The 16,741-nt window shown below is 48.5% G+C and overlaps 1 protein-coding gene across 1 annotated transcript; it reads right to left on the bottom strand.

Annotated features, from left to right (window-relative positions):
- Nucleotides 1-933: 933 nt before the first annotated feature.
- Nucleotides 934-9,088, bottom strand: PtA15_8A103 (uncharacterized protein; the record flags this gene model as incomplete). Its single annotated transcript, XM_053171500.1, has 7 exons — nt 934-988; nt 1,091-1,197; nt 1,479-1,622; nt 1,720-1,892; nt 6,387-6,474; nt 6,553-6,672; nt 8,627-9,088. The coding sequence occupies 7 exons, from the start codon at nt 9,086-9,088 to the stop codon at nt 934-936; spliced, it is 1,149 nt and encodes a 382-aa protein (XP_053022757.1).
- Nucleotides 9,089-16,741: the final 7,653 nt, after the last annotated feature.

Raw genomic sequence — 16,741 nt, 5'->3', positions numbered from 1 at the left:
CAACAAGGAAACAGAGGAGGGGAGACGAACTTGTCCAATCATGATACAAGTCGTCGGCCAGATCAAAGATTGCGATGGGGTGATTGTTCAAAGATATTTGGATTCGTTGGCACGAGGAGAAGTCGTCGTCGTCGAGCTCGGGGAGATAGAGTGTGACAAGAATCGCGAAGTTCATATGAAAAGAACACCCGCGCGAGGCGGATGATGTTACAGGACTCGTTCTGGGGCGCTTGGCACGATCGAAATCAGCCCATTGCAAAGTTCATAGCGAAGGTTTGCAATGCCGCTTCCGAGTAGAAATTGCCAGTTTATCCTTGCGCCCTGGGACGGCCTTGGACCAGACGTTGGGCGCCTCGATGACCTCCTGCGGGCCGCGGCTTGATCGCTTCGCTCTTGCCTGACGATTCTTATGCATGAAATCCATGTTTGTCAAAACTGGTTTCATTCCTGCGTAGAGAAAGAGAGATACGTATGTTGCCTCCTAGCGGCTGATCGCAGGGATGCTTCGCCGTGCTGGCCAACCTTGAGTCTACAAATGACTCTTCCTCGCTCGCGCGGTCAAGCTAGAAGGGGAGGTTCTCAAAGTAGAAGTTTGCAAAGTCGTCGGAGGGTCTGGCGCTCCGACGAGCTCACCATCAGAAAGTACTCGAGACCGACGTGAAGAGCGGCCAGGATACCGCAGGGCACATCACGTTGGGCGCTCCAGGGGACAGCGGGTCAAGTGGGTCGGAAGGAGCTGGCTTGAGTTGTTGGGTTGTTGCTGGGCTTGTCGATTGTGTGGTGAGTGGTGAGCCCGCTGTTGTGCCATTTGGACATCGACCACGCCAGATGAGCTTGGTGACGAAGCCTAAGGGCGCCCAACAGCTTGACGGCCACCGTCAGCACAAATAACCCGAAACAGGCTCCGAACGTGGCCCCGCCGGTGAACGGCGTTCAGCCGTCAAACCACAGGGGTACAGTGGGTGTACCGGGTACGAAAACCGTGTTCCTGTAACCATTGATTTACCCGTTAGTAAATGAGCCTATCGTGACACTATCGAGGCTTCACGCATGTGCGAGCGGGACAAAAGGGAAAGAAAATGCTGCTTACATCATCATTCCCATGCCACTATGTTCTGGTTTAGGTCGGGACATTGGCTCCATCGAAATTCCGGACATGCCATTGTGGTCCATTGGGGGTGCGGCCATGCCGGCATACTACTGTGATCCATGAGTGCGGAGCCTTGGAAACGGGGGTGTGATTGGGGGTGTTTGGCGGCGGCAAGGTTTCAGATGGGTGAACGGTTGGAGGTGCGAACCGGCTGGGGGTCGGAAGAGTTGCAAAGCTGACGCAGGGGCGAGCCAAGATTTAAGAGTCAAGGTTGCTGTGGGTGGCAATCAAGAAGAAGGTGGGAGAAAGGCTGGTCGGCAAGAAGGGCCGCGAGAAGGCAGCGGTATAACACCCATATTGAGGAGCTGGCTGTATTCAATTTGTTGACCTTGATAGAGCGACGGGGCAGGGGGGCATGATGGGGGGAGCGTGTGGTTGGGCCAGTTGAGTTAGGGATAATGGTGGCGGCTGGTTGTACCAAGGCGGAAGGGTCCAGGCGCGGTAGTGACAACGGATGCGAAGGGCGATGCCACTACATTGAGTAAAGAGAAGTTTAGCGGTGAGCTGCTGGCGAGCTGAAACAGGATTAAATTCTGAGTAGCCCAGCAACTGAGGTGAGTTATTCTCACCGTGAATTGGAATAACTGTCTGCCATGAAGGTTGCTAGATGATGTATCCTCGGGGGGAACGGACGCACCTCGTGGATGGAATAGGCAGCCTAATTGGAATGGGACCCAAGCAAAGAAGGCGATTGCCGAGTTGCAAGGGCCAAGCGGGCAAAACAAGGGTCGACCGGCGGTTACTGTGACAACGGGGCGTGGCGAGCGCGATGGTGGAGATGAGTTGTGTGTAAGGGTTTCACCCTTACTGAGACAGAACTAAGTTAGATTCACATATGCATATTCATTTACGTAGTTGGATTTCTATTTAAGTTGTTGTACTTGACTTCTCTCACTTTCTCTTCTTCCCCAAGCTGGTCTTCACCCTTCTCCTCCTTTCATCGGCCGATCTCAGGAAATTACATTCTTTTTTTATAGACTTCTGGCCTTTGGCCCTCCGTCCCACCGATCCTTCCAGTGAGGGTTCACGGAACCCTTACACTTTTTTTTTCTATAAAAAGTTTTTCCACTCCAGACACTCGGTCTGCTCAAAATCTTGCCATCTTGGATACTTGCTTTCCGCCAGACACTCGTTGCGACCTCTTCAGCCGGCTTTCGCAGCCAGAACCTCCCTGGGCTTCCGTTGCCATCAGTCTCTGTGATCTCGACGGGACGGTCTGGAACAATCAGCGGCCAACTGTCCGACCTCGCCTCCTCCATCCTGTTCGCCCTCCAACTTTGACGACACCCGACAGGCTCCAACCCGCCCAAGCACAGCCTTGATCTCCGGGAAGCACTTCTGAGAACACTTGGTCACGCCGAACCCCCTCTGCATCTCCTCTCCGATCTGAAGGACCTGGCCCAGCCTTCATTGGCTTGTGGTCACCTCCCCGAGCTCCCCGGCGCCCTCGACGGACACGCAGGACCACCACGAACTCCTATACCCTACAGACCGCCTGGACCCGCCACACCAGCAGTCTCTTGTCGACTAGCTTCTTCCTCAGTCCTGCCGGCGACGCCCCCCCCGCACACGTCCATCGGCACCAGACCCTGCTCTTCCCTTTCCCCGCCCCGCTGCTCCTCTTTCTTCCGCCGCCGACATCAACTTCTGGCCAGCCTCAACCTCGCCTTGTGGTGGCCACATCGCTCCCTTGCCAGCCTTGACACGTTTTCCTCCAAAGGACCAGACAACAAATCGATCACTGGCCTCTCTGCTCTCTTGTCTCGATCCCAAAGGACCAACAACCCAAAGGTCACCAACTCGCCTCAAACCCGTCCTTTCTTCTTCAGAGGGGTCAATGGGGTCCCTCTGAGAAGAAAGACTCCACACCCCGGACAACCCGAGAGCTGCGGAAGGTCCTCAACCTCTGACGCCTCCTGCGACTTGCTCTCCTCCGCCGCCTCCTCCGCCGGTCCCTCCTCGTCCTCCTCAAAACCTCCATAGATCGTTCGGATCTATTGCCTCCCTCGCACGACCACGTTCTCATAGACCACACGGGTCTATCGTCCTCGTCACATAGGCCACACAGGTCTATCTCCCTTAGCTACATAGTGCACTCGGCACTATCGATCCCTTGCCGACACCCATCACCCTCACTCTCTCCCCATTGCCTCGCCAGCCCCACCGACCCCTTGATCACCTCAGCAAAATCGTAGTCCTGATCGCAGCTTACAACGACTTCCTCAGCCCTCGATCTCCTCTCTCTTAGCCCTCGATCTCGCCCTCACATGCCACCATCTCCTTAGCCAGGAGTGTCTCCGACAGGCACACCAGCTCACACCATCCTCCACATCCGGTCACCACCCTCGTCGTCCCCACAAGGTTCTGCGCCTTGCGTGCTGCCCTTGCCTCCTCTTTCGACTCCATCGCCTCCGGCTAATTATCGTTGCCTCAGCCTCATCGTAGTCGCTTTCCGCCCTCGCCTCTTCCGTCTGACCATACTTGTCTCTAGACCCTCACCATTACCTCTATCCCCTCATCATCGCCACCAGCTTCGCCGCTCTCCTCTCTTCCTCACTCCTCCCTGCATTTTTTCAGAACACTCCCCCTACCCAGCCTTCCTCAAGTTAAACTATTCTTGACAGTTTTGATATCAACATCCTCCACCCACCACCTTGCAAGCGAATCTCAACATGGATATCCCTTCGACTTGACAAACGATTCTCGGTTCCTCGGTATTGACCCTTGAACAAATCCTTTGCGAACGGATGATCCTTCAGGTTGAGAGCACGGTGGACTCGGGGTGGAATTGAAGAAATCAGATCACTCTTAAGATGAAGTTTTATTGATTTATAGCTGGTGTAACTCGGTTGATTTCTCCTTCTTTTCCTTCCCCTTTTTTTATAGGAGGGGAGACTGTAAGGGTTTCACCCTTACTGAGACAGAACTAAGTTAGATTCACATATGCATATTCATTTACGTAGTTGGATTTCTATTTAAGTTGTTGTACTTGACTTCTCTCACTTTCTCTTCTTCCCCAAGCTGGTCTTCACCCTTCTCCTCCTTTCATCGGCCGATCTCAGGAAATTACATTCTTTTTTATAGACTTCTGGCCTTTGGCCCTCTGTCCCACCGATCCTTCCAGTGAGGGTTCACGGAACCCTTACATTGTGGTCCATAGTTGCAGGTATGTACATATGGAGTTCAAGGGTGATTTGACGGGAGGCGTGGGTGGATGGTCAATTGCTTAAAAGGCACCAGTTGTTTTTCGATGTCCCCCAGGGCGATTGGAGATGCTGCACTTCCAGCTATCCATCTCCCTCAACCCTTCCGCTGCTGCAAGTGCGCAGTTTGAAGGGCAAAGAGTGGGCCCCCCACTGGTCTCCAGCCTTTGCTGAGGGCCGGGGGCCTTCACGTCCAGTCCTTTTGACCCGTGCGCTTGACGCGGGCTGGGGGCTGAGCCTGTGGCACAGCACTTTTGCTGATGTTGGAAGGCTATTTGAGTTAATAGTTGCGGTTGTTGCTTTCTCTGTTTATAATTTGGGGGAACCCATGATTTTTTTTTCTCACTTCTTTAAAGTTGTAGGGGGAACCCATGCTTTTTTTTTTTGAAATTCAGGCAAATCTGTGTCTTTAATAAACTTGGATTTTGATATTACCTGCGTTGCGTGGAAATGAGTAGAAAAAAACCGGGTGCGCACGCGGAAAAGGGGGTACGCAAAAACCGGGTACAAACGCGGAAAAACCGGGTACGTTTAGTAACCCCGTAAAATTATCAAAACTGGATATCAGCTCTAAATTCTCAAAATCTTGGTGCTTAAATCTTTCAAGTTGTGGGAGGAGCCCACATTCTTTCACGACTTACTCTTTCATTACTGTCCTCCCTCCATCACTATCAAAAATCTTACTTACCCCCCACTCAAAATCTCTTCAATAAATCTATAAAAAATAACCCATCAAACAAAATCTACCTTCTAGGCATGAGACTAAACTGCTTAAACAACAACAAAAATAATCTATCATATTAGTCATTTTTTTCAAGTTGGGGGAGGAACTCACTCTTTTTCCATAGTCATTCTTTTCCCACCTTCCTCCCTTCACTTGTTTTCTATTTTATTATCATCCTCCATCATTCAGATCAATTCACTCACAAATTCCAACTCAAATTCACTCCTTCAGAACTCACACTCTTTTTTACTCCCTTTTTTTTCTTGACTTATACTCTCAACTCACTTTCTTCAAGGTTGAGGACAACCTGCTAAGTTGGGGGAGGGGCTTTCAATTGCGTCTTGGATTTTTTTGATTTTTTTTTAGAGCAAAGGCTCTTTACAATGGCTAGACCCGGATTATCACTACATCTCAATCACTCTCAGAAATCAAAGGACAGAAATTTCTTACACCCAAACAACAGCGCTGGACTCCTTTACCAACACCCAGCTCACCACCAACAACATAGGTGATTGAACTCAGACAGGGCCAAAATGGCGGACGGATTGATTAGTATCCGGAGCTTAGTGCAGACACGACGAGCACGACAGGCTCTCGAATCCGCGGATCAATCGATGGCATTGAGCTGGGCTTGACTCCAATGAATCCAAGAAGATTAGAGACCGGACGTCAACGGCCGGCAATGGAAGACAAAAACTAGTAGCCACTGATAAAGAGACATACTCGGGACGTGGCCCAGCGGTGGATGCTCTGTTTAAATAGGACTAGAGGCCAAGGCGGCTGCGCCGCTGCAGATCCCAAATTCCCAGCTCGACTCTTTTCCTCAGTGGCGGCAGTTTATATAATCAATTTTTGATTTCCAGGGAGCCAATAAATACCACAAGACAAATTTTTCTTGGACAACTCAACTCCAAACATTTTTCCAGGAAATGTGGAGCAGGTCATTCTACAAACTTTAAAGATCTACTTCTGCACCCTTTGAAGATCTATGAGCATTTTAATTTCATGATATTTTGTTCAAGAATCAATTCTGATTTCACAGAACCCTTAAAAAATCTTCATAGAAAAATTCAAGGCAAACATTTAGATAGGTCAAAGACACAGATTGTTTTGATTTCCAGGATAGCCCAAGCTTTCCTTGCAATCAGAGTCTCATATCAATGATTCTGGATTCTGTACATTGCATACCACTGCTAGATGCAGCAGGACACATGTCATTTACAAGAAGAGAAATTCTAGAGTCACCCAATGGGTTTGGGGGAAAATGCAAAACCCTTGGCAATTTTTTTTTTTGATTGCCTGGGCTTACACTTGGGTGGTTGTGGGAAGGAGATCATTTGCAGAGTAGATTTTGCTGGCAACCAAAACATCAATGAGGATTCCAGCATCACCTCCGTCTTTGACAAACTTCAAAAGCCTCAGCAGTCAGTTTTGATAATGATAACCACATCTTCTAAGAAACTTATTCCACTTACGCAACATTGTCTGAAGCATTTCCAGAGGCTGTACCAATAATTCTTGTCTGAGGAAGAGTAATGTTTACCCAAATTGACTTTCAATGCCTTGGTTGCATCCCAGGCGTTGTAGTAGGGGATCTTGGACAACAATTTGGGAGCGACATGGGTTTCAGCCAAACCATGGGTTAAAACCCATGGATATTTCTGGATAAAGACGGGGGATCAAGGCCATTGAGAGCAGTTTGTGTACATGTTAACTTGTGAAACACGCTAACCTATCCATGTTGGCAATCGCGCTCGCAAGTAACACCCTGGGTTCAATTCTGGTGGCCTCAATGATTGTGGCAGACTCGGGGAAAGAGTGAGACGGGAACAAGCTTTGGAGTTTCTGAGTATCTCGTTTTGGTACATACACATGAAGGAGGTGGGTTAATGAATGTTGGAGAGTAGGAAGGAAATAAAGGCAAGTAGTACAAGACTGTGCACATGTAAGAACCGGACCGGCATCCTTTGCATCATTGAGAAGCAAGAGCAAAATTTGTTTTGATACATGGCAAGAGTCAGAAATGGTATTGAGGCACCGACTGAAACCCTCAAATTTGTTGAGTGGTGACTATTTCTAGACAGTGATCACGGGACTGGGGAAGCACCGGTAAGAATGTATGACCAGGGTGTACAGACACCTGCAGCGCGATCCTTTTCGCCACTTTTTCCTTCTCCACAAACCCAAAGCAAAGTTTCGAGCACTCTGCTGTGAGCTAAAGAAATAACCATACAAAAATGATATTTTCCCCAGGTTTCAGGGCCTGGACAGATAAATACAGTCATACACATACCCCATTGGGAGGATTCGGGTCGGGCTGTATGCTGTTGTATTCCGAGCTCAGGCTCTGTAGGCACCTCCGTTGTCGGGACATGCTCCGAGCTGCCCCCCGCCGGGGAATCATTCCCAGGGGCCAGACCCCACCGGCTTGTTTGTACAGCAGCAATCTATTGCGGAGAACAGGCTGCACCTGGTGACCTGGTTGTTCCTAAGGGTTTGAACTCGGGCCAACCAACAGTTTGGCTCAGTTGTACTGAGTGTGTTCTTCTCGGAGTCACGGAGTCCCTAGGGAATACCAAAGAGCGTAGTTCTTGTGGGTTCCGGGGAAGATCTCCTTGGCTTGGGCTTTCAGGCTTTAAATCAACACCGCAACCGCTGCGCTTCGCTGATAAAAGCGCCAAAATAGCGAAGCGCAGCGGCCATCCGCTTTTCCTGGCGCCAAAAAGCGAAAGCGTCAGCGGCTAGACGCTGTTTTCAGCGTCAGCGAAGCGAAAATCCCGCTGCACGGATTTCCATTGTTAAATAGCGCAGCGATTTTTTTCCGCTTTCGCTACAAAATAGCGCAGCGAAAGCGGCACAGCGGCTGGGAGCGCTTTTCTTCGCTTTTAGCAGCTTTTCGCTGCAGAAAGCGGTTCTAGCACAGAGCGCTGCGGCGCTTTTGCCCGCTGAGCCGCTTTTTGCTGCAAATAGCGATGAGAGCGGAGAAAAAAGATGCACAAAAACAAACCTCAACTGGTTTGTGGGCAGGATTATCAGAATTTCAGGTAAATTCACTGCTTTTCAGCGCTCAGCGCGCTTTTCAGCGAGTTTGCCGCTTTTCAGCGCATAGCGCAGCGATTTTGCGCTTTTTCAGCGGTTAGCGCAGCGGAAGACCCGCTGCGCGCCGCTGAAAAAGCGCGCTGAAATCTGTTTTTCTTTCCTCCCGTATCAATTAGCGAAAAGCGCAGCGGTTCACCCGCTGCCAAAAGCTTTAGCGAAGCGGGTCCAAAACCGCTGCGCTTTCGCTACTCTTCCCGCTGTGGCAGCGCAGCGGTTGCGGTGTTGTTTAAATGAAAATTGAATGGGAAACAAATGATGGGAAGATCAGATTAGAGAACCAACAATAACTGCGATGTGGAGCGAACAGCTACTCACCTTGAGGTTCACTGCTTGCTCAATTTTTGCCATGGCAGTGCTGTGCGCAGGCGGTCAATTTCCAGCTGACATTCGAGTAATTAGCAGGAAGTGCCGGCTCACAGGAAAGCAGAGAGATGGAGGGAGGGGACGTACCCGAAGGGGAAAGCGGATGGCCGTGGAGCCGCCGTCCTTAGTGCACAGGGCATCCCGGAGCCGGTCCAACCCGTCGTCCGGACGGGGGTCGAAGAGGAGGGCATGTTCGGAGCCAAGGGCGTCAAAGACGAGCATGTAACTGAGGCTGGCGAGCAAGAGACAGTCTGTCTGCTGGCCGCGGAGCCACAGGGTGGCGCCGATGGGCAGCCGGCGGATATGATCCGGAGCTGGAGGGTGTGCAATGGCAGGGTGAGGAGGGTGTAGATAAGACGGAGTAGCATTAGGTGGTGTGTGTGACGGGCAGCTTGGACGGCTTGGGGCAGGCATCGGAGCGCGGTGTTGGGGTGGAAATTGGGGTCGGTAGGCAAGGGCTTTGGAAGGGTGGAGTTTGGTGTCGCGGGTGCTCTGGGGAAGGTCCAGGTGGGACTGGGGCAGGAAAAAGGGAGTGAGGGCAACAGCCATGTGGATTGAGGTACAGCTTACATACACAGTCAGTGCCACTCGGTCGTAGGTTGAGAAGGGTTGAGGCTGCAGTTAGCTGTAGCGGCGTGGCGGTGATTGTTGCTGCCAAGGCAATAGTGTAGGGGACAGTGCAAGACTGCTGGTGGATTGGGTTGGATGATGGTATATAAGACGGTCATCTTGGGTGTGATTGTTCCCCAGGGTGTCCTCTGCCGCTGTAATTCCAGCGTGCGGTTCGTCCTTGCCCCCTCCGCTGTTGCACTTGCGCAGTTTGAGGGGCTAAACTCGTTGGCCCCCCTTTGCATAATGCCTTCAATGCGGCGCGCTGGGGGTCATCCTCTCACCATTTTTTAACCCTGCTAGACAGGGATGGATGGTGGGCCACGGTGCATCAGCTTGCTGATGTTAGGTGGCATGCTCTGTGTTGCTTTTATATTGTGCTTTTATATGTTTGTTGTGTGCCTTCTTGTTTTTTTTTTCTCTGTTGGCAAAAAGGGGAAAACCCATGATTATTTTTGTTGTATTTGTCTACTTTTAGGGAGAACCCTTGATGTTTTAATCTGTTTTTTTGTAACTTTTGGCTATATGTAGGGGAAACCCTTGAAGTTTTGTTTCATGATTCAGAGATTTAAATAGGATATGGAGTCGGCACATAGTAGGACGATCAGACATAACGAAGAAGCAAGCTTTTAGTTAGCACAAGGATAGTATGGTACTGGTGGGATAAGGAGCGAGTGAGGAGAGGAGAGGCACTGGGAAGAGGCCTCGTTTATAACTTTCCAGCCCAATCAAGGAAACCACCTACTTGAATGATCCAACACAGAAAAGCAGCAAGACGCACGGTGAACGACATCGTACGAGGATTGACTTCAGATCAGGCCAAATTGAACGGTTTGCGGGGCAAGCACAAGGATTGCCAGCCCAAACGACGGCGCTAGTGGCGGCGAGGCAAGATCTGACAGCTGCATTGTCAAACAAGATCGGCCCGAACTGATCAGATTTCGGGCAAGCACACGACTCGCCAAGTCAAACGACGGCGTCGACGGCGTCGGATTCTGACAGCTTCAACAAACAAGCACTGGCCCACACGGGCTACAACTTACTGGAACAAAACGGACCCCAAAAACGAAGCAGCAACCAGCTCGCCAGGAGGAGACGGTGGCTTCGGTGGCGTTATAAGGCTGCAGACAAGGATTTGGGTTGGTCGAGGTCGGTGGCATTGGAAGAGGTCGGAAGATTGAAGGATTTATCCATACCCTCCAGGGGGTATGGGCGACATACATACATACCCCAGGGCGAGCCCAGACACACACACGGGCAGGCGTGAGCGCAGAACACCCGCGCCCAAGGCCCGACCAAGCTTAAGCACCAGGACCGGACCAACGGGTCCCGTATCAACACTTGATCACCGAACCTCGCGGCTCCAGGCGCGCACCCTACCAAGCGCTGATGCGACTGCGGCGGCAACTACAGCAGCTCAACATCAACTACTGCGGTACTGCGCGGCCGCGCAGCTGCGCAGCTGCGGACTGCGCGCAGCACTTTGACTTCCAGAACCGTCATAATTTCCCTGTCAAGAAAAATCATAAAATTGACAAAAATCAATTTTTTTGACCAAATTTGACCCCGCTAAGCCTTTCAGTCACCACACCCAGAAGACGTCCAAAGGCCCATCTCCCAAAGATTCCTCATATCACTCAGTAAACACTCAAGCCTCAAGCCTCCAGAAGTCAAGATACGCACTTTTCCGGTGGAATTGTCTGGGGACAGACAATAAGTTGGGGGAGGATGTGGTAGACAGAAAAGTGAAAAATCAAAAGTTTTTCCTCATACATATATTTACTCACCCTAGGCCTCAAGATACCACCAAATAGACCTCACAAATGGATTCTACGGCCAATTTTACCCCTAGTCACCACTGGAAGCGTCACTGGAACCCCGCAGGATTGGAAGTTACACCCTCTTGGACCCTCTTGGACACGGCCAGCCTCAGTCATTAACCTGTCACACCCCTCAAGTCACCTTTCCCAGGTATACGCATACTCAGCCCCAGCCAAACACATAATCTTTTCTATCCCTCTCATCTCCACTGCATATGCAGGGGACCAACCCCATTTCTTCTGTATTTGACATGTCCCTGCCTCATTTATGCACCCTTTGCAGCTGCATGCAGTCTTCTGACCCCATTTCTGTACTCCTTGCATTATTCTGACACCACTCATGCACCCCTTGCATGAGGTACCCCTGTATTTGACATTTCCCCGCTTTGTTTATGTGGTCCTTGCATTAGTATGACATCATCTTTCATTTCTCACCCCACTTTTTGCCTGTATTTAGCATCTTCTGACACCACTTGTACGCAGCCCACCAGCTAAAATCCCTCATCCAGGGTCCCCCTTGTAGCTAAAATCCCTCACATTTGTCTATATAAGGAGCTCTCTCCCCCCCAGTTGTTTTTCCCTCAGCTCAGTATTCCCCAGTTATTTACATACCACTCTTCACACTTACCATCACCACCACACATCACTACAACCCTTATATTTGCAAATAACTACTGAAATCACTCTCAACTCTCACATACCTGTCATTGAACAACTTCATCTGGAACTAGACCAGACTTATCACTTGATTAAAACTTGCCAAGCTTAGCTTGGTGGGTCTTGTTATCTGATAGTATAGAAGGGCAGAGTTTGCACCTCCATCATCCCCTTCTCCATTCAGCAAAATGGTTTCACAACCACTTTTTAGTCTTACAGCGGAAGGCTGGAGCTGGCAACACTGGGTAATTACACTACCAGTAATGGTAGCGTTATGGTAACGTAACAATTTTTTTGACCATTATTGTTAATGTTATCTGTAATGGACAATTTTTAGGTTATGTTACCATTTGCACTATTTTTTTGTTTAAATTACGTTATCATGTCGGTGGGAGGGGATTTTTTGCCCGCCGTTACGTTACTGAAGTGCAGGGACAGATTAAATTACTCGTCATATGATGGATAATGTAGTTAAAAATAAATATTATTATTGTTTTTGAGGGGAGGATCACCTTCAATGCCTTCCCAGCCTCCACAAATTCCCCAGTCAAAAGGATATTGTTGTCAAGCCACATCAGGCTACTAACACAGTGCGCCATGGTCGAGGGGAGTAGGCTCCCACAGCGACTGCTACAAACATCTGACGCTGCCAAGAATAATCTCTCAACAGCGCAGGAGTTTCCAGATAAGCACAAAGATTTGTGACTAAGGATGTGGCTGAGATTTTTTTGAAGGCAAACTGTTGCCCCTGGACCAATACAATTACTGTAGGTGCTAGAGCTTGTGAAAACTATCATTGGGTTAGGGCTGTTTCACCCCTGGGAATTGAGATAACACATTATCCAGGGGTGAAGTGCTATATAAGCATATTATCCAGGAGCGGAGCACCGTACAGCATCTACTTCACAGCAATAACACACTATCCTGGAAAATTATCATTACATTATCTTTTTCAGGATGCAAAAGAAACATGCACACAATTATGTTACGAGCGCGTCAGGAAATCACAAATTAAGGATAGCAGTAAATTAGCTGGGTGGCAACTGAAACCATTACGTTACTGAGATAACATGGATAACGTAGGGTAACGTAATTACCCAGTGTTGGAGCTGGGGAGCAAACTCAGGCGGAGAACCAACAGTTTATAAGCTGTCCAGAGCCTTTCCTCATCGGGGCTAGACCTTGGTACACACTGAGCTGACACGTGTAACTGGAGCGGTATCCAGGTTACCCTTGTGCACGTGGCGGCGGCGCCAGGGGAAGGCTATGGACTTGTTCCCTAGCCTACCCGTGGCGGACTTCTTCTGGATAGGAAAAAGCCTCGCGTGGGCGTCGGAAGGAGGGGTGGGAGTCACCCAGTCTTCCTGTGGCTTTCTCCTTCTCACAGGAAGGAAGGCAGACCATCCAGCGTGTTCCAAGGCCTGTCACTAGGGCTGATCCCATGGACCACAGGACCTTGCTGCGCTCCGGTTCCCTACCAAGATCTAGGCCCTATATGAGTGCGGAATTTGACCGCTTCCACATGTTGCCTCTACTGGTGAGTCATATTGACCCCCTAAAGGCTTGAGGCTCCTGATACTGCTGACGATGAACACCCCAAAGTGCCAAGAAGTCCAAATTTTTGTTGAGGAACTCAGGTTGCAATTGCATTACAACTTTCATCTCATTCATTACTTATTCAATGCAAGGGAGGGAAAGCAAAAGAGCAAGGAATTTTTGAGTATGAATCCAAACGGTAAGCAAAGAAAAGTTGCTGGTTTTTAAATAAGCTAACTGTTGAGAACTATCTCAGGTCAGATTCCAGTTCTGCTCAACAACAACCATGACACAATTAACACAACTCCAGGGCTGTTTTGTGTTATGGAAATTGGTGCAATTGTTATGGTGATCATGTTTCCTCCTTTCTCTAAGCCAAGTTTTGAGGTGTTTGACTTGTATGTTTATTGTTTTTGTGTTAGTATATTGCTTGACAAATCAACCACTTCTTATCATTATGCTTTGAGGAGCCGGGCAAAGCTTCAGAAATTACAAAGTGGACAAGCTGGGGTTTATCACAGCCTGCTCCAATTATGAATGAATGCATTTTTTTTTGGGCAGCCTACATTTAAAAGTTGCTGTTCAACGAGTTGTTAAATTCACCTTGAAATTTCATCTGAAGGCTATTCCCAACATAAGGACAATGAAGTTTTGGGTATCCTGCGCGCTCAGCTGACCACATTATTTGACACTCTCAAGTTGCACTTAAAAGGTGAAGGGCCCTTAGGATCATGTGATCATGTTGCAAGGAAGGGAAAAGGGAAGTAATTTGTAGCAGGCATATTAATATGGCCGTGAGTGGGACTTCCTGGGGTGACTTTGCGGTACGGCAGAGGCTTAAAAATATTCAAGAGCTGGGCAAACGTAGCCCACCTGTGCGGCTTTACTGAACCAGCGCTTGCACGTTTCCCAGTCCTTATTGAATGGCGTGAACGCCTTGGGTGGCGATCAGCCGTAGTTTTTGATTGTTCAAGTAAATATGAGTAGAACAATGGGGATTTGTTTGGTTTTTTGATGCCTCAAGTTAATTGAGGGCGAAAAAAAATAGCACCCACCTCATCCAAACACTCACAACCACGTGCTTCTCCTCACCCCAAGTAGCAGCGCTTGACACTTAATGCCAGACTAAGCACAAAGGATGGAGAGTTTTGTCAAGATGACACGGTGAAGAGTTAAGTGTTGCATTTTTCCGTGCGACACCCAGACAAATTCACGCGCATTCACTGCGCAAGCTGCACAGTAACTGCGGATGCAACCCCAACAAACTTGTCTGGGTGTCGCAACACATGATTTGTCACTAAATTCTTCACCGTGTGATGAGCTCAGCTTGTGCGGAGAATGCGGGGAGGGTAAATGTTGGAAGCTGTTGGCGGAGGTAGGATGCCTGGACAAATTGGTGAGAACACGCAAGTGCAATAGTGCATTTGGCAGGTGTATCTTGGGATGTTCGCAGTGGCTAGGTGTCGCCATGGCACTAGACAGATATTTATATTTGAATGTTGTATTTTTGGCTATGTAGTATCAAATTTAACCCCCTGGGGTTAAGTTGAGCGTGGCGTGGAATTTGCAAAGCTGTAACACTAACGGGTTCTGGGAGGTGTTGTTGAAACTGTGCAGTGTGTCCATTAAAAAAAGGCGATTCATGGTGTGAGATGATTTTTATTGCAGGTGTGGGGGGGGGGGGGGGGATGGAAGGGGGAAAAGTGCCAGTTGGGGGAGGGGGGGGGGGACTCTAGGACAAAGGTACAAGGATGTTCCATGCAGGCGGGCGGGGGGCGGGGGTCTCTTCTGGGCTGTGAAATCCTACAGTGGCAAAGCCGCTTTGTGCTCTAGTGGACAATAAATAAGGGAGCAGGTCCCTCTCACTGGTGATTTTGAGGAGGCCGGCAAAGTTTTAAAATCTTTGGTGCCAGGTCCAAAGAAAAAAGCGCCTGCATGATTTTGCCTCACTCTTACATACATAGCTTGTTCTTTGGCCTGTTACCATATTGATTTTTTTTCTTTTACATTGAAATCCCACAACGACGTATCAAGACATGAATAAAAAATGGAGCCAAAAGCCCTAACGGCAACAGGAAACCTTTACCAGTAACAATGTGAGTAACACACAAAAAATCAATATGTTGCCGATATGTTACCCTTACTGGCAAAGTAGCTACCCAGTGTTGGTTCAAACACACCTCCTGGGTGTATTTGAGTGCATCTGCAGTATTTTTGAAATTAAAAAGATTTCAAAAAAAAGTTCAATTTCTTTTTTGGGCAAGTTCAAAAACTTTTCAAAAATATCTCAAAAAAGTGTTTATAATTGGGGCCTTAGTCACAGCAGTTGCAAGGAATGGACATACATGCATGGGGTTGTTTTTTCCAAGTGATACTCGCATGCTATCTCTGCTTTCCCTCCCTGCTTCTAATGTGATCAGTCAAGGAAACGCAAGAGCTAAGTGGGATCCAAGCCCCCCACACGCCGCAGGTAAATGTTCCTTAAAAAAATAGGTTGAAAATTAACCCCAAGCAATCCGCCAACTCGCGCTCGCTCCGCAAGAGGTGCCCGGCGGTGTTTCACCCGCGTCACTCAGAAACAAGGGGCTTGTTTTACCTAATTACGCACTGGACAATAATTACCGGTGGTTGCCAACTGGTTGCCAGACTAAGCAAAATGGGGTTTCATTTTCATGTAATTGCAGTTTTCCTTGATGCTTGCGACTACATAGCTAAATTATTTCAACGTCAGGAATATTCTATCTTCTGTTTTGTAAGTTAGATGATGCTGAGACAAGCAAACTGAAGTGATCAAAGATCAGCAATGGAGAGGTGTGGTTTTTTTGTGCATGTTCTCAATTGTTTTTTTTTTTTTCCAAAGCAGAATTGGATATATTTTTAAGCTTGGAATCTATGATATTTCTTGCTGAGAAAAATACTGTTTGGATTTGAGGCAAGTCCTATTGATGCAACCGGGGCAACAAAGGGTCATCTGAGTGCTTGTTGGCGAAATATCAGAAGTTTTCAAATGTTCTGCTACAATATCAGCCAACGCTCTGACAAAAATGGGGTCTGCATTGATTGACTCAACTCTTTTGACTCCTGTCAGCCCTGTCTGAAAGCAAAGAAAATTTAATTTCAAGCAACTGCCTTCATAAGAAAAACAAGTTATCCGCACCTCTTTAGCCTCTTCAATGTATTTGAGGTCCAATTCAAACAAAGTCTTCATGATACAATCCAAAGTAAATGCAATTGGTATTAAGAGCATGTCATTGACTCCTTTCTTTGTGTATCCTTCCAAAGCATCCGAAGTTTGGAGACCTAACCAGGCTGAAGGGCGGACTTGACTCTGCCAAACCAATTGATATGGATTTTGATGATTTAAGCGCTCCATCACGACATGAACTGTTGCCGCCACTTCCAAAGGATAGGTGTTGCCGCGATTGACCACCGACATGGGCAAGGAATGAGCAGAAAATAGGAGGATGGCCTTTTGTATGATTCCAGAGCTTGTTTGACATGTGTTGCAAAAGCCTGAACAGCAAGAAAGATGTATAAGATGATCAGGCGCAAGTAGAATGCCCAAGCTGAGCCGGTGTAC

Source organism: Puccinia triticina, chromosome 8A, assembly GCF_026914185.1.
Source record: "Puccinia triticina chromosome 8A, complete sequence".
Lineage (NCBI taxonomy): Eukaryota > Fungi > Basidiomycota > Pucciniomycetes > Pucciniales > Pucciniaceae > Puccinia > Puccinia triticina.
Note: the sequence above shows the minus strand (reverse complement) of the source record. Positions and strands in the feature narration are given on the sequence as shown.